Genomic DNA, 22,694 nt, shown 5'->3' with positions numbered 1-22,694 from the left:
AGTGAAACCTTGATTGACAAGAGGATTGTTGGAATCTACTGTTCACAATGTTAATGCGGTCTCATTCAGAGAGGAGAGCCCGCCTTGGGCTCACAGCCCTGCTGACACACAGCACTCCAAAGCAGAGAGATGTGAGCCCCCCTCCTCCGCTAACTTTTACCCCAAGGGAGTCCATCTTCACACCTATATCTCTTACTTCACCACCTCCCTGGGTGACTCAAGCTCTTGCCAACCTGGAGCAAGGAGAACAAGAACTTCAGAGCCTCAGGGAGCGACAGCAGGTCGAAGTGGAGGAGGTGAACCGTGAGTTGGACAACGCTGCGATTGAAGCTCACAGAGAAGAGCGTCGCCTTCTTGAGAAAATTGAGCAAGACCACAGAGAGGCCCAGAGACACATCAGCCGGGTGAAAAGGGAGAACGCTGCAGCTGTGAGAGTCGTGCAGTCACTTGTTGACCAGCAACTTAGAAAAGTTGGACAACTGAAGGAACAGATACAAAGATGGGGCAGTACTGCTGGTGGATCCAACAAAAATCAGCTCCAAAGAGGAGCGGCAGAGCTCACCCAACCTTGGGAGATCGCTCTAACAATGAAAAGGGTCAGCTTCTTACCAAGCACAGGGTCCAAGGCCTTACGCTTAGGGGGAGTTGAAGTTCAAGAGCAAGGTATGATCTACCCAATTGGTGTCTGTGGTGACCAAGGACAAAAGTGTGCCTTGCACTCAAGGGATGCAGCATTTTCAAACATTATCCCAGTCGAAATTCGAAAAGAACCCCAACCAAACAGAGCTGGGCCAAGGAAGAGTCCAGAGGAGAGCAATAAGGCAAACATGCGTGTTGTCCGGAAACTACGTCTCTCAAGCTCTACAGAGAATGAGGAGCATCTCAAATCACCCACCTTGAAGTCCCCAATGCCAAGACATCGTGGTGCATCTGAGTCGTCCCAAGACGAGGACGTAGAGTCCTTGTGTTCAGACACACAGGGGCAAGACCTTTTCCTTGCTATCCCACCGGTCTCCAGTCAAGGAGAATCTGAAGGTGATGAATCTGACAGCAGACACAATGGAACAAGGAGGCGCTCCATACTGAAGGGTAAGAGGAGGCAAAAAGCCCTTGTCTTGGTTTCATGTGAAGAACCGTCCTGCCCTACAGACGCAAAAAGCAGTTATGCAGCAACATCTCCAAAGACTATTCGCAAAGGTTCCCCCTCAAGGTACAGTCTTGTCGATCATCCACTGTCACAATGCAACCCAACCAAGAAAAAGACCTCAAATCAATCTTCAATGGACAGTGGAAGTCCTCCGTCCCCAGTGGACAGTGAGGATTCCTCTTACATCTATACTGTGAATATTCCATCCAATGAATCCCTCAATCGAGAGCACTATCGCTCAATGTCCACCACTGACCTCTCAGGTAAACTGAGCACTTTGATAAAAGGTGACAAAGGTGAGCGTAGAGGAATTAGGAAGGTCAACAGAATGCGTCTAGCCTATGAACCTGCCACTCTTGAAGAAGGCCAAGTTAATGACACTGAATCGGACAGGAACAACGTTATTTGTGAAGGACAACGATCAAGATCACAGACCCGTGTTACACAGGGTTCAAGTTTAACCAGCGGGAGCAGATCTCTCTCAATGTCAGCCATTGAAGGAGACAAATTACACCTCGGTAAGGAACCACAGCAATACAACAAGAACAAGACAGAGAGTGTCGTGCCAGCTTTGGGGGAAGTGGAGGAGGAGGAGGGCGGTTCAACGGCGCTCGACTCAGCCTATCTGGTCAAACAGTTTGGAAAACAAGGATCAGGTCGCACTGACTTCAACCTACCAAGCGGCGTCCATACAACCATCAAGGGGCAACTCTTTGTGGTGGATTGTGGAAACGCCCGCATTCAGGTGACCGATCTCCAGAAGAACGTCGTACAGCAAGTGACTCCTTCAGGATCAGAAAGGTCTTCCCGCATCTGCAACTACTTTGACGTGGCTGTGAACTCAAAAGGCCTCATCGCCCTGACCTGTGCGGCTGAACGAGCTGTGCTGGTCTTCAACCGCCATGGACGCCTCCTGCAAACGTTTGGAGGCACTTTGATTGGCGCTACCAACGAAGAGCTCGATGCTCCCAGAGGGGTGACAGTTACACGCCAAGATGAGTTCTTGGTCGCTGACCTAAAGCGTGGCACCCTTACTTCCTTAAAGCTGGACCCCAAAACAGGGGCCAGGTTGGAGCGCACGGTGGTGACTGGGTACCACAGACCCTACCTAGTGGCAGCCTGTCTCACTACTGGGTTCATGGCAGTGTCGGAACGGGGAAATGAGACTGGACGCGTCCCATGCATCCGGGTCCTGGAGCCTGGCTGGAACACTATTCGGATCCTAGGGGTGTGCTCTGGCTTGGGGCCTGTTCTCACCTTCCCTTGGGGTCTCTGTATTGACAGTGATGGGGATGTCCTGGTGGCAGACTGGGGAAAGCAGCACCACCGTGTTCTCATCTACCCATCCACAGGTGTTGGTTGGCCCCTGGTGAATGACAGCCTCAGCAGCCCGAGGGGCCTGGCGCTGCTCCCCGATGGTCACATGGTCGTGTCAGACAGCATGAATCACTGCATCAAGATCTACCACTACAAGTAAACCGCGGAGGATGACTAACAAAGAGATAGAAACAAACATGGATAGAGTTAGCACTATATTTTAGAAGTTATTTATAATATCATAGGGAAATTATAATGTGAGTTTCTTTGAGTATTATTTACAGCCTCTACCTCCTACCTACTTTAATTTGACGTTTGATGAGAGTTCAATTGGGGATTGACCTCTATAATCACTATATTATTTAGAATTATGGACAATTATTACAAATTATTTGCATCATACCTATCCATTAAAAATATCTGAGTAAAAATGCATGCTTTACATTTCCCTTGAGTGTTTATAAACTATATTCCAATGTATTAATAACCCATAATGTTCTGTTCCTGAACGATATACGATGACATTTTGTGAATTATACTGTTAAGGAAATTGTGCGATCAAATGTGTTAACATTGCTAACCTTAGTTTCTCTGATTAGGTCATCTCTTTGGGAGTGAACCTTTGCATACTGTGTCTGAGGGGTATCTGCTGGCCTCCCAGAATGTTGTTATAATGTAAATCTGCTTTGATGTCCTCTTATAAAGAGAGCCTGTTTCACTCAGAACTGTACGTGCTCTTTTGAAGGATACTTGCAAGTATAAAAAGATCTTTATTGCCTTTAATACGAATATTGTGTTGATGTACGTTTGTTACCTAACTGATTATTCTCTCTGGACCACAGCTGATTTTAAAGCTGCGACAACAATACCCATAAGGCAAAACATTTGATCAATCAATAATCAAGACAAGTTAGAGAACTGATCATTTGTATTGTCCATATCTCTGACTGGAAAACATTCAACTTTGGTTTAACTCTAATTTTGCATGTTCCTGTTGTCACTGGGGCTAATGTCCAACCCTTTAGCTTTTGGGTATTTCTCTGTGACCAGGATTTCCCCAACACACCTGTTTTTCCTGAAAAGTCTGTAATCAATCAAAAAAGGGAACAAGACGCTGATCCAAAGAACAAATGCAGCAAATGAGTAATTGCCCAATTTTGCAATAACGGAAATTCTGACACACAGTGTATGTAAACACACACACACACACACACACACACACACACACACACACACACACACACACACACACACACACACACACACACACACACACACACACACACACACACACACACACACACACACACACACACACACACACACACACACACACACACACACACACACACACACACAGCAGTATAAAGTGCAGGTTCAGTTTCTGCTCCACAGTCTGACTTCACATCAGAGGACCGCACAGCATGGAGCTGTTCACCAAAACTCTGTTTCTGTGCCTAGCACTCGCCCTTACTAATGGAGCACCTGCGTGAGTATTAATCAACTATTTCATCTTGAAATTCATTTACACTCATTAGGTCATGATGTGCTAGTTTTAATACTGATCTCAAGATCCTTTACTGCCAACATCATGTGCATTTCCAAGAGTTGTTCCAAGCCTTGAAAAGAGAACTCTGTGTGTTTATTTAGGCTACAAAGCAAAAAGAATACAAAAAATAATAGCTTGTTATATAGTGCAAATCAATGCATAAATCCAGTAAATGCATGGGTCCTGCTTCAGATGCAATGAGTAACTAATGTGTAATTTGTGCTTTCCCAGTACAACCAATGCAGTAGAAAGTCACTGTTTATCCATTTCATAACTGTGTTTGTTCGTTCTCAAAGTCCACAGTTTGGATCAATTGATCAAATAAAACAGTGCCGGCCCTTTAAAAAAATGGTTTAACGTCATCATTTAAGTTGCGCTGACAGCCTTTTTCTCATAGTGTTACTGTTTTCGTTACCATTTAAATATTGAATTCTATTTATTACTTTTATTTTAAATCAAATCCACCTGTTTTAGATAATATATTTATTTTGAGTTTGATTTGCAGGTTGGTTGTTATTTGTATTGTTACTGTATATTTTATTATATTAACTACTATTTATTGCTATTTATAAAATACTGTTATGAACACTATACAATGTCTTTATTTTTGTAGATACCAGAATACATGACACAATGAATCTTTGTAATATATTTATGTTCTCTAGTTTAAATAATCATACCAGTATTTAAACAATGTATGCTGGTCACCTGGAATCCTGGTAAGCTTCCAGCATGGTATATTTAATACTATTATTTATTAAACATAAACTGGTGATAGATGGATGCTGTTTTTTTTAGCTGGCCAGGATGGCTGGTTTAGCTGGTTTAGCTGGTTTAGCTGGTTTAGCTGGTTTAGCTGGTTCAGCTGGTGCACCAGCTAAACCAGCCATCCTGGCCTGAATTCTAGTCCCAGTCCGCCCCTGGTGCATAGTCAATCATGTCACTGATTGACCTTGTTTCAACATGACTCAAGAATTTTTCGAAATGAAATGTTATGTGGTGGAAATTAAGGATCTATTTTATGATCCACAGGCACCATGATGCAGCAGTAGACGGTAGGTTTAAATATATATATTACAATGATAACCTGTCTCATATACACATTAACTGTATTTTCCAATAATTTCAGTTGCTCTAATGGTAACAAGAGATATTATGTCCATGCTTAGATGCTTCTCTACCAGACCGGTGTGATGGGCTTGGGTTTGATGCCATTACTCCTGACGAGCAAGGAACCACTTTCTTCTTCAGAGGTGCGGAACATTTCTGATAAAGAACAATGGAATTTATATTCTAACTAGTCTAATTTTAAACTGATGATTTCCCTTCAGGTAGCCACTTGTGGGAAGGCTTTCATGGTCCAGCTCAGCTGTCCAATGAGTCCTTCCAGGAGCTTAATGACATCCATAACATCGGCCATGTTGATGCCGCCTTCCGCATGCACAACATAGAGCACGACCACGATCACATCTATTTCTTCCTGGTACGATCCACGGATACTATTACTTGTGATGTGGTTTGTCAAAATATTCTTATCCAAAGCTATATTTCTACCTGTCCTTTTTCTGATCTTATCTATAGGATGACAAGGTGTTCAGCTATTATGACCACAATCTGGAAGAAGGGTATCCGAAAGAAATCCAGCAAGACTTCCCAGGAGTCCCCTCTCATCTGGACGCTGCTGTGGAGTGCCCCAAAGGAGAGTGCATGGTCGACTCAGTTCTGTTCTTCAAGGGTGAGTTGGCATTCGTGGTAGAAATATTCATCTCGCTGAGTGGAAAGTATCACAGAACTGTGCTTCCCTCACTAATATAACGATAATGCTGCTCCCTAGTGGAGGAAAGTAGCTGCACCGGGAATACATTTGGTCATAAAGCCAGACCTTCTTCCCCCAAACACAGGTCGTAAGGTCGTCTGTAAAAAACAGCTTATGATGACTTTTTGCTTTTTTATAACGGAAGTCGGGAGACACCTACAATTTTCCTACAGGTATCATTTAAGGTTTATCTTATCTTATAATATGAAGAGGGTATTGGCAACTAGGACTATTTGTGTCCCGTGTATAACAACGTCCACGTATTTATATACACATACGTTTTAATTAGACCTTTGTTAACAATTGAGCACATTCAAACAAATAATTGCCCCCACAGGACAGGATGTACATGTTTATGACATTGTAACAAAGAGAGTGAAGACCAAGACGTGGTCCCACCTGCCCGTCTGCACCTCTGCTTTGCGCTGGCTAGAGCACTACTACTGTTTCCACGGAAACAACTTCACCAAGTTCCACCCGGTATCCGGAGAGGTGAGCGGTGTTTACCCAAAGGACGCCCGCAGTTACTTCATGAAGTGCCCCAACTTCGGTGAGTTCATCCAGAAAAGAACAAGGAAGTTTGATTCAAATGAGTTTCTTGTAAGAAATAGAAACAGATGTATTTTGGGTGAATGTATAATCTTCTGTTCAGGTCATGGCGGTGACTACAAAGTCCTGAAATGCAGTGATGTCAAAATAGATGCCATCACCACTGATGATGCAGGCAAAAGTTACTTCTTCGCAGGTAAAGTAACAAAATAATAACAAAATAAGAGGTCTTTAAATGAATATTCCAACATTGAGCTATTTTCCTTTGATCATTTGTGAAGAACTTGCTGTGAAGCTTTCTTTAAGACTGTATTTCAAACCCCCTTTAGGCCCCATCTACATGCGTCTGGACACCAGGCGTGACGGCCTCCACGCCTTCCCAATCACCAGGTCGTGGACGGAGGTGACCAACGGGGTGGATGCTGTCTTTTCCTACGCTGATAAAATTTACTTGATTAAGGTAGGCCTTAAAGTAACAACAAAAAGCCAATTTATGTAGTTAGGCCTATGTGTTGAAATGAATACACCCTGTTCTCCCAAACGCACGCAGGATGATCAGGTTTACATCTACAAAGCAGCTGCTCACTACACCCTGATTGAAGGATACCCTAAAACCCTGAAGGAGGAGCTCGGCATTGAAGGACACGTGGACGCTGCTTTCGTCTGTCCTGATGATCACACAGTTCATATTATCATAGGTAAGGTTACTACGGGCTTATCCAATTCATTTTTGGGTTAAAAGTTTTCTGCTCGACTCCTAAAATATTTCTTCAACAGGAGGGACGATTCGTGCGGTGGACCTATCTGCCACGCCCAGGGTCGTGATCCAGGAGAGGCCCCTGCCTTTCTCCGGCATTGACGCTGCTTTGTGCAGTGCAGAAGGAATTAATGTGTTCAAGGGTGCAACGTATTACCACTACGAAAGCCCCATGACACTGGCTATGAGCAGAATCGCCCCTGAGCCTCTAAATGTTACCAGAGCAATGATGGGATGTGAGGAATAGGATGAAAGAACAGTCAAACATTTTATTCCCCTACTACGCACGCAAGAAAATAAATGGCATCTATCCATAAGAATCAAAATCACTTGGTAAACAGAGAGTAAACAGGTACAAACGTGAGTTTTTGGAAAAGTGTCCCCCCCATGATGAATAAAATGTTGAAACTACATACTGGAGTGTCCTTGTAGTGGTTGGTGTGCCACTATTTATGGTGTCTTTATCATAGAAAATAACATGTATTATTGGTTTGATGTTTTCAAGTTGCATATGTGAAAATTAGAACTATAATGAGGAATAACATCCAAAGGCAAAGTTTAAAGTAATGATGGAGTTTGGCCACAAGAGGCCCTACTGTACAAATGAATGAGTTACAGCAGAAGTAACAGCGGATCAGATCCAAACTGAGCTGATACTGTATGAACAGGTTAAGGAGCAGGTCCTTTTGCACATTTTCCAATTGTGATTTTTAACTAAATACTCTGAACTGCCTTAAAATATGTGAATACTCTGCAATAGTGTGAAAATGCAGCCAATATACGTGCAATATACTGCAAAAACAAAAGAGACAACTCTACATTCAGCCACAATGTTTGGCAGCTTCATACAAATGAAAGGGAGTTGCTGTTCCACTTGGTGTTGCCAGCAACAAGTTGCAGCTGTGCTAAAGTTCTGCAGACCGGGACTCTATTAGGAGAAATGCTTGTTTAATTTTTTGCAAAAATAAGGCCGGATCATAACAATAAGCCAGACAGAGGCATTTTTACTTCAGATATTAAAGGTTTGAAGCAGTGCTGCGTAAAACACACAGATTTGTGTCACACACAGATTTGCTCCCAATATTTGTTTAATTTCTTGATTTCTTTTCACTAATAGAATAGTCAATATATTATAAATGTTTGTATTTTTTTTTTTAAATATGGTATTATGAGGTACATAGTTTTATTTTCGAGAGCTTTTAACGGCTATCATCTGCTTGTATTTGTGTTGGGTGTTTATATTATGTCTAAAAGAAAAATAACTTTTCAATTTAAGTTCCTGTCCGTTTTTTCAATATATTCCCCGTAACAACAAAGTGAGCTTTCAATTTCCACTACACTAAAATCAAAACGTTTATGACCAAAAACAGTTCTAGTCTAGTTATCACAATATACAGTATTTCAGTGTTGTCCATGCCCATATCAGGTCGTACGGTCACGTAGGCAGCAGCCACCAAGAGTCCAGAGCTGGGGAGGCATTAGCAGCCATTCAAGGCCCTTTCACTCCCTGGAGAGGGTTTTGTTCAGACAAAATCCCTGGGACTTTCAGCTCGCATAAAGGAAGTGCTGGCCTCAGCACGGCTTAATGGGCGAGGCCATGAGGACACAGCACACACACACACACACATACTTGCACCGAAACGTGAATTCACGTGCACATAGAAACACCACCGCAGATACACATATTCACAGCAGACAGTACGGACTGCGTTTGCACACACACAGCTGCCAGCTATCCAGTAATACTAATAACGGAAGCTTAGATATTAAACATTTATTTTATTTTGTTCAATTTCAATTTGTATTTATGATGATTGGTTCTCTGGGGACCATGAGCATCCAGCTAGAAGTATCTTATATAGGCCAAACTGAATTTCACCCTGCACCAATAAAGCGTTCAGAGAAATTGTTCTAGAAATAATATTCCGAGTATAAAATCCAGAAAGATGGGGGACACGGACATCGAGGAGGACAGTGTTTGAGTCCTGTGTAAAACAAAAAACTCAGTTTACTTATTTTGTTGACTACTTAACCTCCGTGCATTACTGAATATACCTAACAAATGTAGTTATTATAATCATGACATTTTCCTTAAACACAACCTAGTAGTTTTGTTGTCTAAACATGTCATAGTTTAGTTTAACCACGTGTTTAAAACTTTGAGCGCGTGCCCGTATGTGACATTTACACGTACGCTAAACCATGATCTTTTCATTCACCTAAACGAGTACTTATGTTGCCAAAAAAGAACCAAGGAGTTTTGTTTGTATTCACGTCAACTACTCGTTTAAATCTACGAATGCTCGTACATTCGTGACATATTGTGAATGAGGTCCGTGCGTTATATGCAAAAAAACACTAAATGCAAAGCGACCTTAAAAGGCATTTCAATGAGATCACGTTGAATAAACTCACAAACATCACCGTGGTAAGGCACAATCTTGTATTTTTGCACAGCACAATAATAACAGAGGGTAAACACTCATTGAACACAGAAGAAAAGAGATCCAGGAAGAAAGTGCAAACCATGACAGACATAGGTATGGTACAAAAAGTTTATTCAGTAACAGTTCTGTAAACATCTGAGGTAAATGAACATTTACATCAACATGTTCTTTAACAAAAGGTTCAGACGCAAGGCACTTCTCTTCAAAGACAGTTGTTTGACAACGGGAGGAATAGCAGGGTGGTTCTTCATTTTTCTAACTCGTGCGATTCTGTGTCCCTGCTTGAAGGGGCGCCGTGAAAATCCCTCCACATAACCTCTGTTTTTCTTCACGGGACCTTTCATTCAAGGCTCATCCACATCCGGAAAAAAGTTGGAACGGCCAAAAGTATCTCAATCAGTATTAAGGACAGAAAAGAACAACCGCTTTAGGTTCTTCTTTCGTCCACTCCAAGTCTAATCATATTGTTATTCCCATAAATAAACAAAAATATGTTGATATCCCTTTTCCAAGGACACCCTTTCTCTTTTCCATTTAAACTATCTTCATATCCTCATTACAGTGATCTATTACTATTTAACTGAGCAAATCTTTATCACCATATTGTCAGTACTAAGAACAGCGAGGAACAACAACACATTTCAGTGATTGTAATAAGTCCAATGACCTTTGTCGTCTTTTAGAGACAAAGGTCAACAATTGTTCCCAGAATAATAAAAGGGGTTTTAAAATGTCGGTGTTAGGGTTCGGGTTGAGGCTACCAAGCAAAGCTCTTTACAGGTTCCATCCTGTATTGTGAAATCTTTGGCACAAATATCTTAGGTTAGATTTGACACATCACAGCTAACGTGCTTCAGCTGCCAGATTCAGCTGAAGTTGTTTTTTGGCACCCAAGATTTGTAGAGAGACATGTAAACATTCGACAGAGTCAGCGAAAAGCAAATATATATGTATATATATATGTTTGGTTCATGCTGAAATCCTGCCTGAAGTGATCAGAAGTTACAGGGCAGACATTTAGTCTGGAGAGCACTAACAATGTTTGATAAGCACAATGTCCTCGGAAACCACTTCAACATGTTGAAGCCTGGACCTCGTAAATGCTTACCAAATGCAAAAAGAGTATTAACTAAAGTTTGCCAGCGACTGATAATAAAACTGCTTCCAAATACAATACAACGAGCGTATTGGCTTAGTTAGAGTTAGATAGGAAGTCAGTCACCACTCTCAGTCCATTCACTATCAAGCTGCATTCAGGAGACTTTGATAAGCTTCAAGACTGGAAAAAAATCCACCAAACTATTTCTATAAAAAAATCATAATCTTTGATAATGTGCAAAAGTTAATAATTTGTGATGAACATACATACATTAACATAAGCAATGTATAAGTTACCATTAATTCTAACTCTGAGCTTAATCCAAAAGCGTTCATAAACTGTTGAGCTAATAGATGTTCCAAGATGCCATGGGTGTTATTATTTATACGATATGTGGCCATTTGAGAGTCACTCTCAGATCTGACTTATCGAACACCACGGTGTTCTTTCAGGACAACGCCATGGGTTACTTAGCTGACAGTGAAACATGGAAACAGACCTGGACAAAACTACAACAACAATGAAGACCGTGAGATGTGGTTGAAGGTTCAGAGAAAGTGAGTAAGGGGACCTTGAGTTAAGATTATTTTTTTAAACTACAAAAACAACATTTTGTTTATTTCGAAATGTCAACGTATTCAAATCAGACTTATATTGGGTTGTTTTGGTTATGTGTTTAAATGCTATAGCTAGCACTTTTGTATTATTCTAGTATTATTCCAAGTATATGAAACCTATATTCTGCTCGGAGAGAAACACAAAGATATACAAACCCAGAATGATGTTCGCCCCAAACCTAAATCCTTTGTCCTCTTGCTAATAGGGAGCCTTTTTAATTCCTGAATGAAAACATTCAGAGTAAGATTTGATAAAATAAAGCTGTTGGGAAGTACATTTAAATCAGCCATTTTCGGTTTGGTTTATGTTTTTTTCTTTAGGCAGGAATTAATAAGAAGAACAGGAAAAATGAACATTCCTATGTGGGATATCTGTTAAGAACTGACAGAGAAATAAAAGTTTTTTAGATCATATCGCTTTCTTTTTTTCCAAAAAATCTAAAAGCTACAGTATAATCTAAGTCTAGAAAAATAACCTAGAGTCCTCCTACAGATCAGCTAGGGGCACTCGACAGTTCTGTAACACACTGCAAACACAAGCATCCCAAAGAAGGGGAAGTGATTTGTTCAAGCTGCAGAGCTTCAAACCGCTGTAGACATAGTTAAGGCGCTCGATCGTGTAATATAAAAAAAAAGACCTCAAGTCTTCTAACATTGGATTTTTGCATAAAGTGACCTGTGGGGCCAATGTCAGAAAACGCTAAAGCACTTTTGATCTTCTAGGTAAAAGTCGCTATAAATTGCAGCTTGAGCAGAAACTACCGTTTTTCAAATGTAGCTAGTTTCTCTAAAAACATCTTTGGTGCCTATCAATACTTTGAATATATTTACATATGTATATACTTTATAGTTTACCCTGATGGAACTGCAGAGATGTCATCTTTTAAAACACTGAAACATAATTAAAGGTACACACACACACACACACACACACACACACACACACACACACACACACACACACACACACACACACACACACACACACACACACACACACACACACACACACACACACACACACACACACACACACACACACACACACACACACACACACACACACACACACACACACACACACACACACACACACACACACACACACACACACACACACACACACACACACACACACAGCCTGTGAAGCCTAAGGACTCTGTCTCAGGGTGGGACCTCGGTGAGTCCCTCTCTTCATTGAAACTCCGGGCTGTGTGAGCGCGGCACACTCGTACGGACACGACGCACGGACTGTTCGGCTCCATCATCACGTCACGGTAAGAAATGAAAATAAAGAAACCTCTCCTCCGATGTCTCACAGAAAGTAAATAAAAGATAAATGAAAATAAAGGAATATAGTAACGCTGCCTCTACGCCCCCAATTTATAAGTTAGTCCAACCAGAATCATCATCATCATCATCGTCATCGTCACTATAACCTCTTCTTACTTGTGTCTGTGCTCACTATATATATATATATAGTATATTATATATATATTGCCGTGTGTGAAAGTGAGTTTGCTAAGGAAATGCTGATGGTATGTTTCAAGGATTAATACAAATAAATATGCTTATTCACGAAGAAGATCGATACTACTAGCTAGCGTTTTTATTTTGGCTAAGTTCTCTTTTTATTTTTGAATTGCCTTCCTTGCCTGCAGTTATTGATTGGGCTTGTTTATTGAACATCTATTTTAATTGCACGTATCAACTATGATGTTTGCCTGGTCAGGCCAAACTATTTCTATCTCTACGTCTACCTTATCATTCTGAGATTAAAATGAGCAGCCCCCTCCAAATGAATAGTGTTTTCTTCATGCAGGCATGTCAGTAGCTGGAGGGCATGCTTTCTATGTGTACACATCATGTCTGAATGGTTGTGTAAATGTGTGTAAATGTGTGTGTGTGTGTGTGTGTGTGTGTTAGCTACACTGCCAAGTCGTCGGGACGAGCTCGGACGCCGCCGCTCCTGAAGGCCCGACTCGGCTTCCGGATGTTCGGCGCGGGAGAAGCAGGAGGCGGGTGCATCTCCGCCCTGGTTACCACGGTGAAGTCGTCATGTAGGCCCATTCGAGGCGATGTAGTTTCTTCATCCACCACCTCCTCCGGTGCAAGGGGGGAGAGAGGGGTGTGACGAGGAAGTGTAGGAAACTCAGAGTGTTCCTCCCCATCTGGGAGTGGCGGGGTGCTCTCCCCGTGAGGAGAGGAGGAGGAGGTGGTGGGAGGAGAGGGCAGAGGAGGAGGGCAGGAGGAGGAGTTTTGTCCTTCCCGATTGTGGAGCTCCAGCGCCATGTTGCTCCAGTTCTGATCCATCTCCATCAGCTGACTGCGGCCCCCGACACTCCCCCTCTCGCCGTAAAAGGAAGTGGGCAGGGCCTCCAACAGGAAGTCGTCTGGGTGGAACTCGTCCATCTTTAGTGCTGCGGGCACAGACATCACTGCAGGGGAGGCTTCAGCTGGACTGTAGGCTCCGCCCTCCGCTGCTCCACCCCCCATCACGTTCATGCAGGAGTATGGGATGGACTCACTGCTGACCCCCTGCTTGACCTTCTTCCAGCCCAGGTGGTATATCTCCAACAGGTTGAGGAGCAGAGACACGCAGGCAACCACCAACATGAAGATGATGAAGATTGTCTTTTCAGTGGGCCTGCGAAAACAGACAGACAAGATCAGATTTCATTCACAAATGTATAAAAAGAACAAAATAGTATAACATAGAATGAATTAAATCATTTAACACATGACAAGAATCTTATGATCTTGTGAATTTGAGTTGTCAGGATTCAAGAAAAATGACTAGCCCAATTTTCATGGATTATGTGGAAGTGTGTAGTAGAGGCCAAGCAAGAACTTAGGCTGATAACTGGGATATGTTGGTCCCATGGAATTGGCCTGGTCTGTGCTCTCAATGTTTATTTCCAAAAAAATCGTATTTGTGTTACAAGGTATTCCACCAGGAATATAGGCTTGCATGTGTTTGTCATGCAGCAGCCTGGTCTCCTGAATATAACGTTGATATACAACGTAACAAAGGGGGGACAGGCCAGAGGATGATCATTTCAAGTGAGTGTACAAAGTCATATGATTTCCGTGGAGTACAAAATGTGGTTTTGCATTGCATTGAACACTCAAACACAAACTGTCTAACCTGGAGATGAAGCAGTCCACCGTATTGGGGCAGGGCCAGCGGCCACATTTATAGAGCGGCCTCAGGTGGAAGCCATAGAGGAAGTACTGTCCCAGGATGAAGCCCACCTCAAACAGAGTCTTGAAGATGATGTTGAAGATGTAGGTCCTCAGTAACGCCCCGCGGATACGGATCTTGCCGTGCTCGTCACGAATAGGCGGCTTCTCCTTCTTCCCACCACCTCCTCCTCCGTTACCGACTCCATTGTGATAGAGCGGGTCGTTGTCCTCCTGGTGCCGCCCGGCCTTTCTGAGCTCCTCCTCTCTCTCCCTCCTCTTCTCCTCCATGCGGACTATGTGCAGCACATGGCCCAGGTATATGAGGGTGGGCGTGGAGACAAAGATGATCTGCAGCACCCAGAAGCGGATGTGGGAGATGGGGAAGGCCTCGTCGTAGCAGACGTTCTCGCAACCGGGCTGCTGCGTGTTACAAGTAAAGTCCGACTGCTCGTCGCCCCAAACCTCTTCGGCTGCTGCGCCCAGAACCAAGATGCGGAAGATGAAGAGGACGGTAAGCCAAACCTGGGGAGGAAGGATGGAGGGATTAAAAAACACTGCAGTTAATGTGATCGTGTCATATTGATCTAGTTCATGAAAAGTCAATCAGACACCTTTCCAATCACAGTGGAGTGTTCTTGAGCATTCTCCAGCAGCCGCCCCAGAAAGCTCCAGTCCCCCATGCTTCACTCGATCTCTAGCCTGGATGGAAAACAAGAGTTTTAACTTTTAGTGTTAAGAAAAAAGGCAGTCATTTGAAACAACTGGGCAGTTTTGAGTAAATATCTCTCAAACAAACATAAATATTGCATTTGTTCATTATTATTTTCAGCTGTGGAATACACAATGTGGTTGCTGGAAACCCAATGACGGCACCAGATTGTGATTCCTCAGGGGAAGGCAGACTTACTAAAATATTGTTGTATTGTCAGTGATAAATCCATCGACCAGATATCAGAAGAAAAACTATCTTGATCTGGAAAGGAGAGAAAAAAATATGTGTTATATGTCATTTTCAAACATGGATAAAATGTCACATACATAGAATAAATATCACCAATTATTTTCATCTGTATGGAGTCACTTATTGTAGGATACAACCAAACTGTATGTTTACTGTTCATGTTTAGTGACTGTCTGACTGCTTAAAGAACCATCTCTATAAACAGATGCCTACATATGAATTGAGAGTATGTTGGCGACAGTAGAATATGTTGGTTTCTGAAGGGTTCTGGTTCATCAGGTTTGAGCAAGCATTGGTTGCAACAGTCTGTGTTTAGAGCAGAAGAGGCGTAACACATTGGCTTAAAATGCAATCTCAGGACTCATCGGCTATCGCCTGAGAATGAGCTAGTTGAAACTATCTTTCAAACGTGTGAAACATAGAAGTCATCTCTAAACTCTAGCTCCAAAGGCACGTCTCTGGTTGCATATCAGACAGTAAAGAACGACCAATATATCTTCTGGCTACACCACAAACATCAAAATGCAGCAGGACCTAAAGTTTGTACGGGCACTAATGCAAATAATATAGGGAGCCCTGGTACAACTGTAAGTCATCCTATGTGTGTGTATTTATGCATGTAAGGGAACTTGGTTTGTGCATGCCTTTCTTACTTTATCCAAATGTTAAATTGCGTACAGACATGCATCTATTTGTGTATGTGTGTGTCGCAGAGCAGGCTGGCTAGTGGACAATGGCCGGCCATCTGTGGGAAGTGAATGAGTGGATAACAGGTTGTCCCGGATGAATGCTGGACTCATCACATCCCAGGAATGCTGAGGAGGGCAAATGTTTGCCTGGGATTGACGGATATATACACACGTGCAAACACACACACTCAAATGTACAGTACCACACCAATCTGAAGCTATTTGTAACCTATGTAACATATAATATTTAAGGTAATCCCAAGACTTCTCTCTTATTTACACTCACAATAAGTAGATCAGAGGTCGGAAAAAGCAACAAAAGGAAATCAAATAGTCAAATGAAGTTGCGTTCTGTAATATTGCCCCTTTAATACAATAAAAGTATTTGATATATCTCTGCTTAAGTCCAGAAAAAGTCTGACTTTACCACACCCTAAAGCTGCTCAATGCTCAGTCTATGTGGACTGATGTAACTGTCTACTGAAACGCCAATCTAACAGTGGCATGTGAACATGTACATGATGTGTTGACCTGATGAAATACCATCTGTCAAGACAGACAATAGAGAAGCTGCCAGATGGACATTGTCCTGGCTGCCGTGTGCTTTTGATGGATCAGAGGTCTTTGTGCTAAAACAGCCCAAACAGTTAACTCTTGGCTTGCCGCTTGCACCCCGAAAACCTTTTTAAGATATGAGGACAGAGGCAATGCTCACATGAAACACTATTATGTTTTAATCATATAGCCTGATGTTGGTTAGATGCACATCCATAAACATTATAAGTTAGGTTTTTTAACTTATATAGGCTCACATAGCTGGTTTACACAAGGAAATGATGCTAGAGCTTGATAATGACTAACGGTCAACAAGTGCTGAGGAATTAACGGAAAGAACACGTGTAAAAGTGCATTTAGTGTATTAAAGGGTACAATATTTGATAACAATTTATTAAGCTGTATAAGGTGCGTAGAGGTGACGTAAGAAAATAAATAAGCTTAAATGTGTTAAAATGTGTGCAATACCACAAATAAATAGAGATGCTTAATGTGTGTAAAAGTACAATACAGTTTAAAGAAGCACATCAACAGCTCTTTAAATTTAGATAACGATCTACGAGGAGCAAGAGTCAATCAGGGTGTCCAAATGTGAGGTTTTTATCCCAGAGAAAGTAACATCAACTGAGAAAACAGCAGGGTGGTTAAGAGCTGCAATGCGTTATGATGGACATTATTTGCAAGAAGAATCATAAATCACCATTTAGGAACACTGGTTTTGAGTATTACATAGAAAATATTAAAATTACATATTTTGTACTACACCAATTCTTGGCTTTAACAACTTTGATGGTCTAGCTTGTTTGAGAAATTCCAAAATGACCAAAAAGATGAACACTTCATACAAACTCAAAGGCTAATTGACAGTGTCTAACACATCCTAATTTAATATCCAGGACTCCGTTTGGTGTGTTTTTACTAATAATTGGGATTATCATTGAAAACACAAAATCTCTTAAAAAATGTCCGAGCTTCTATGTAAAAAAATGATTCTAGGAAATATTAGTGGCTTCCTGTCTGCCGTCTTTCCCACAGGGAAGTGACCGCAGCATGAGAGGTGCTCCTAATCCAGCAGGTGGAAGGGTGATAATCCCTCCTCTTCCCTCCCACTCCACAACACCATCACTGCAGCCTCCACCTGCTTACCGCTCTCCTCTGAAACACGGATCCTCCCGCAGCGCCTTCCCTCTTCTTCTTTTTCTTCTTCTTCTTCTTCTGTTTTTACTCCCACCGGCGGGCTAAACGAGGAGTAGGTGAGATTAGAGAGAGAGAGAGAAAGAGAGAGAGACAGAGAGAGAGAGCGAGTTACAGAGGGAGAGAGGGAGGGTGAGAGAGGGAGTAAAAAAAGACGCGAGGCCAGTCTAGCGAAGGCGAAGCGGAGCGGCTGCGTCCCGCGTGGCCAGGGCCATCCGCTACTGTCACACATTGGTATCCCCGTGCATGGGGCGCACGAGGGGGGTGATGGGGGGAGGTGCGTGCTTTTTTGCGTGCGCGTGTGTATGTGAAAGAATAGGCACTCCATCACAACACTGACAAGCCTCATATAAAACTACACCGTTTAAAACTAATGATATGAATGCAGTGTAGGAAAACTTTAGGTGGAAGTACTAAAGTGTAAATATACTCTATTATGAGTACAAGTGATGAATAAAAAAGAACATACAAATGTACTTAAAGTGCCAAAAGTAAAAGTGATAATTATGTGTGCTCTACTTATCTTATATTATAATGCAGCATATAGCCTAGCATTAGTTACTTTCCCTCACTGCACTGAAGTAGTAAGAATATCTGAATTATCCCATACTCTTATCTGACCAAGATTGAGATTGAAATATGCAACAATGAGACTAATGAGTAAAAATTATTCGAAAACAACAAAAAAAGCAATAGCATTGCATAGCAAGTAACAAAGTCATCATTGTGCATGTCTCACCATGGTTAGTTGTTAGGAGGTGACATCAGTTCCTGTTGTGTGTCAGTGACGCTCAGGTGGTGCAGTCACCGTGGGCCGCCAGCAGAGGTCAACACAGGTCAAAACAGTAGACCACTCCATGCATCTGATATAAATGAGAATACAGTACAGGTTGTGTCCTGTTACATTGTTTTTTTTAAATTGATGAGTCACATGGTTAAATGCATGTTAATGGTTTTGACTGCATTTGTCTATATTCTGTGTGATTTGTTTGAAACTGTACCACTAAATAATTTGCAACAAAGTCAATCCATAGTTAGTCAGTTTCCCAGACAGGAGCATCCTTATTATCAAGCAGTGATTTAATCAAACAGTTAGACTGACACATAGTTAAGATAAGATGAAACTTTATTTGTGCTACAAAAGTAGGAAACCGCAAGTGCATTCAGTGAATTAAAGTTTTAACATACAATCTTGTCAATATCATGTAAAAAAATACAGTTTCCATTCTCTCCACCCCTTGAACGTTACACTAAGTATCATAGAAAATGTTCACTTTTTGAGTTGCATTTAAAAATGTTCTTGATCATTCATATGAGTACCACTTGTAATCATTCAGCTTGAAAGTCTTTGGAAGTCTTCCTCAGACTGAGACTAGTTTCTGAGTTGTCTTATTATGCATCCTCTCTCTGCTGGATCTTCTTTTTCTCTCCTTCTGACCACAGAGACTCCTGAAAAAGAAGACGTTTTCAAGCATTTAAAGACTCCCTGCCTTTTGATGACCAAGAGAAAGGATGCAGCACTTCAGACTTTAATGAATCACCTGACTGATTAATGCCTCTACCTAGTGACAGCCTTGGCAACAAGATATGACAGTTCAGCCATGTTGAGGACCATGCAGATAGAGGAAATGGTGGCCATGAAAACGATGAAGATGGTTTTCTCCGTGGGCCGTGAGATGAAGCAGTCCACCAGGTTAGGACACGGCCATTGGTCACACTGCACCAGTCGAGGCATATGGAAACCATCATACACTACGTATAGAGCATACCTGGAGAGACAAAGATGCAAACTGGTGCGATTATACCAAAACCAGTAATATGGCACACAGAAAATTGCAGAGCATACATGAAGCCTCCTTCAAACAGCAGCCTGAACAACAGACTGAAGGCGTACGTCCACCAGAGGGCGCCAGCTATTGGGAGTCTCCGTCTCTTTAGAGTGTCCAAATCTTCCTCTTGGCTTTTGTTGCTGAGGAAACTAGATCTACCTGAACCCTGTAACACAAGATGTAACATAACGTGATGACAAGATACAACTAAGACCCAACTACCTAATAAATGACCAAATAAAGCATGCCATGGCAAGAAAAAAGTATAACATGGGTAGAGGAAGCATAACGTGACAAAATAAAGCAGGAAATGGCAAACAAAAGTAAAAAGATTATACGATAAAGCACATGACAAGATAAGAAGAGACAAGAAAAGACAAAACTTGACAAATTAAGCATGAAAACTAGACACAAAAGGAACAATTCATTGAAAAAAAAACAGGACAAGATGACCCATGTCAGGACAGACGAGACATGGGCTGAACAGTATGTTTGTCTCCTGCAATAACAGCAGACAAATCCACACACCTCTAGGAGCCTCTTCCTATCACGTTGGTTCCGATAGGCCACATACATTGTGACCAGGAGCGGTGGTGTGGAGACAAAGATGAGCTGAAGACACCACAGACGGATGTGGGAAACAGGGAAGAACTGATCATAGCAGACGTTTTCACAGCCGGGCTGCAACACAGACAGACACAGATTGTTTCAACAACACAGATCAGTTAAGTTCATTTATACGTGTTGTATTCTTTCTCATGGGGGCCCTACCTGTAGTGTGTTGCAGGTGAAGTCAGACTGCTCGTCCCCCCAGACGCTCTCAGCGGCAACAACCAGCACCATGACTCGGAAAATAAAGAGCACCGAGAGCCAGACTTTGCCCAGGCTGGTGGAGTGGCGGTTAGCTCCGACTAACTGAGCGTAGAGAATTGGCCAAGACATCCTGTGGGGAAAAAATAGAATGTTTACACAATAATGACTTCGTATAAAGGGGATTTATGTACCAGGTTCGGCTGGTTTCTTTGAACTACACATCTGACAGCACTGAGGGAAATTGAGAAGGCTGGCAGTGGCAAGAGATAAAAGCTGCAGAGACAGGCAATGAAACAAAAGAGAAGTTTGAAAGAAGAAGAGGATGTGAAGGAATGAGAGTGAGAGGAGGAAGAGAGAAGGCCCGGTGCCAGACTGCATGTGAACTGATGAACCGCTCTGCCCACTGTGGACTGTACCGAGCCCATTCCATGAGAAAACACACTGAACACACTGTACTGACAGTACACTGAGCATCACCATTCACATACAACCATGGATTCACTGACTATTGTATGGATATCATGGAATATTCATGAAGAGTTTCCATTTGTTAAACACTCTCCAAAACACATTTATATGAATAATTGATGATGATAATAAAAGTCAACCAAAAAGAAAGAGTTTCTTTCTCACCTTGTGTCTGCAGAGTCAGGTTGTTTGCAGGAATATGTTCCACATTGTCCTTTTCTTACAAAGAAACAAACAATCAGCTCACTCTCACATCATGGAAATGAATTGCAATTGATTGTACTGAGTCTCAAATATTGAGAAAACACTAACCTGCAGCTCCTCCTTCCTTTGTGGGGAATAAAAGATACACATCCAAGTCTGCCAGAAGAGTATGATGAGACTTCCTGTGAGACTTTCAAAATAAAACCTTGCAGTTGGAATGTTTTTGTGTTCAACGTTTGAGCAGCAACGCAAAACTGTGGGATTTTGAAGTTATTTCAATGTCACTGATTATAGACAACTTTTACTATACTGGGTTTGTCACTGTGAACGGATGGTGGGATTGTTTTTGAGATATTCAGTGAATGATGAGAGCAGCAAAATGTTAGTGGAAAATGATGAAGAAGATAGTGGGCACAATCAAAGAAGCAGAGTTGAGATGCCCTGATTCTGAGATAAAAGATGAAACGACTGTTGGGTTGAAAAGACACAATTGTATTGGAGTTTAAGGTAGGTGTGTGTGAGATCCCTTTGTGACTGTAACAGGACACAGGTAGCGTTAAACTGACTTTTCAGGGTCCAACCAGGACTTGGCAGCGACAGGCCTCAGGACAGTGCGCTCTGTGTGCTGCTAATGACTGTGGCTGATGACATTTAAATTAAGACTTTTAGGGAGGTCAGGGGCCGTCGTGGCCTTCACCTTCAATAAGGCTCAAAGAGACACGTACCAACCAGGAAGAGACATAAAGTAACCACAAAAAAATATAAAATGACTACAAAGAGATCAAAACTATACTGCAAAGAGAAATAAAATGACTACACAGATGCACAACATGAGAACAGAAACATAAATCAACTAAAAAGATATTTAAAATAAGCACAAAAAGACAAAAAGCGACTACAATTAGACACAACATGATTACAGGAAGATACAAAACGACTACAAAGAGACACAAAATGACCACAGTGACAAAATGATTACAATAAAACTCTAAAATGGCGACAAAGAGACACTAGGCGAAACAAATGACCACAGACACAAAATGTTACAAAAAGTCACAACTCAACTACAAAGAGATATAAATGTACCTTCAAAGATTTCAAATAATGACTACAAAAAGACACAAAGTAGCTAAGAACAGTCACAAAAACGACCACAGTTAATATTAGTTTTCATTAATAAAGTTGGCGGAGTATTGGACAATGTAAAAATAGTATTGTCTGACTCACATCACTGTATGTAACATTGCTCTGCCATGAGCTGCAAGGATCTCCAGGAGCACAAACACGGCTAAGGTTGAGACAGAGAGGGCGTCAGTGATTCTAATGGAGTCATTATCAGAATAACACTTAGTCCTGATGCATATCAATGAATGGGTATTAGTGGCAAGACCGGACTCAAAGACCCACTGTCTGATCTCTCAGCCACAACAGAGCAAAAGAGAGGAACAGAGAAACAGAGGGAGAGAGGCTGGAGGATTGTTTGCAGCGGCTCACACA

General features: G+C 41.9%; 3 protein-coding genes across 3 annotated transcripts; 1 reads left to right on the top strand and 2 right to left on the bottom strand.

Annotated features, from left to right (window-relative positions):
- The first annotated feature begins 3,854 nt into the window (after positions 1-3,854).
- hpxb (hemopexin b) lies at positions 3,855-7,548 on the top strand. The gene is made up of 10 exons (XM_034151204.1): positions 3,855-3,953; positions 5,046-5,068; positions 5,183-5,266; positions 5,345-5,496; positions 5,595-5,748; positions 6,167-6,379; positions 6,482-6,574; positions 6,708-6,838; positions 6,929-7,076; positions 7,156-7,548. The coding sequence occupies exons 1-10, from the start codon at positions 3,889-3,891 to the stop codon at positions 7,380-7,382; spliced, it is 1,290 nt and encodes a 429-aa protein (XP_034007095.1). The 5' UTR covers positions 3,855-3,888; the 3' UTR covers positions 7,383-7,548.
- A 5,676-nt stretch (positions 7,549-13,224) lies between these two features.
- Positions 13,225-15,164, bottom strand: LOC117499223 (gap junction alpha-3 protein-like). The gene is given in 5 exon segments (XM_034151601.1): positions 13,225-13,469; positions 13,639-13,773; positions 13,827-13,945; positions 14,447-15,006; positions 15,096-15,164. Coding segments are annotated over 5 exon segments (1,128 nt in total).
- Positions 15,165-19,027: 3,863 nt separating this feature from the next.
- LOC117498998 (gap junction beta-2 protein-like) lies at positions 19,028-21,221 on the bottom strand. The gene is made up of 6 exons (XM_034151222.1): positions 21,159-21,221; positions 20,484-20,655; positions 20,241-20,393; positions 19,730-19,878; positions 19,446-19,652; positions 19,028-19,332 (listed from the first exon to the last, which is right to left on the bottom strand). The coding sequence occupies exons 2-6, from the start codon at positions 20,652-20,654 to the stop codon at positions 19,245-19,247; spliced, it is 768 nt and encodes a 255-aa protein (XP_034007113.1). The 5' UTR covers position 20,655; positions 21,159-21,221; the 3' UTR covers positions 19,028-19,244.
- Positions 21,222-22,694: the final 1,473 nt, after the last annotated feature.

The sequence above is a fragment of the Trematomus bernacchii genome, unplaced genomic scaffold, assembly GCF_902827165.1.
Source record: "Trematomus bernacchii unplaced genomic scaffold, fTreBer1.1, whole genome shotgun sequence".
NCBI lineage: Eukaryota > Metazoa > Chordata > Actinopteri > Perciformes > Nototheniidae > Trematomus > Trematomus bernacchii.
Note: the sequence above shows the minus strand (reverse complement) of the source record. Positions and strands in the feature narration are given on the sequence as shown.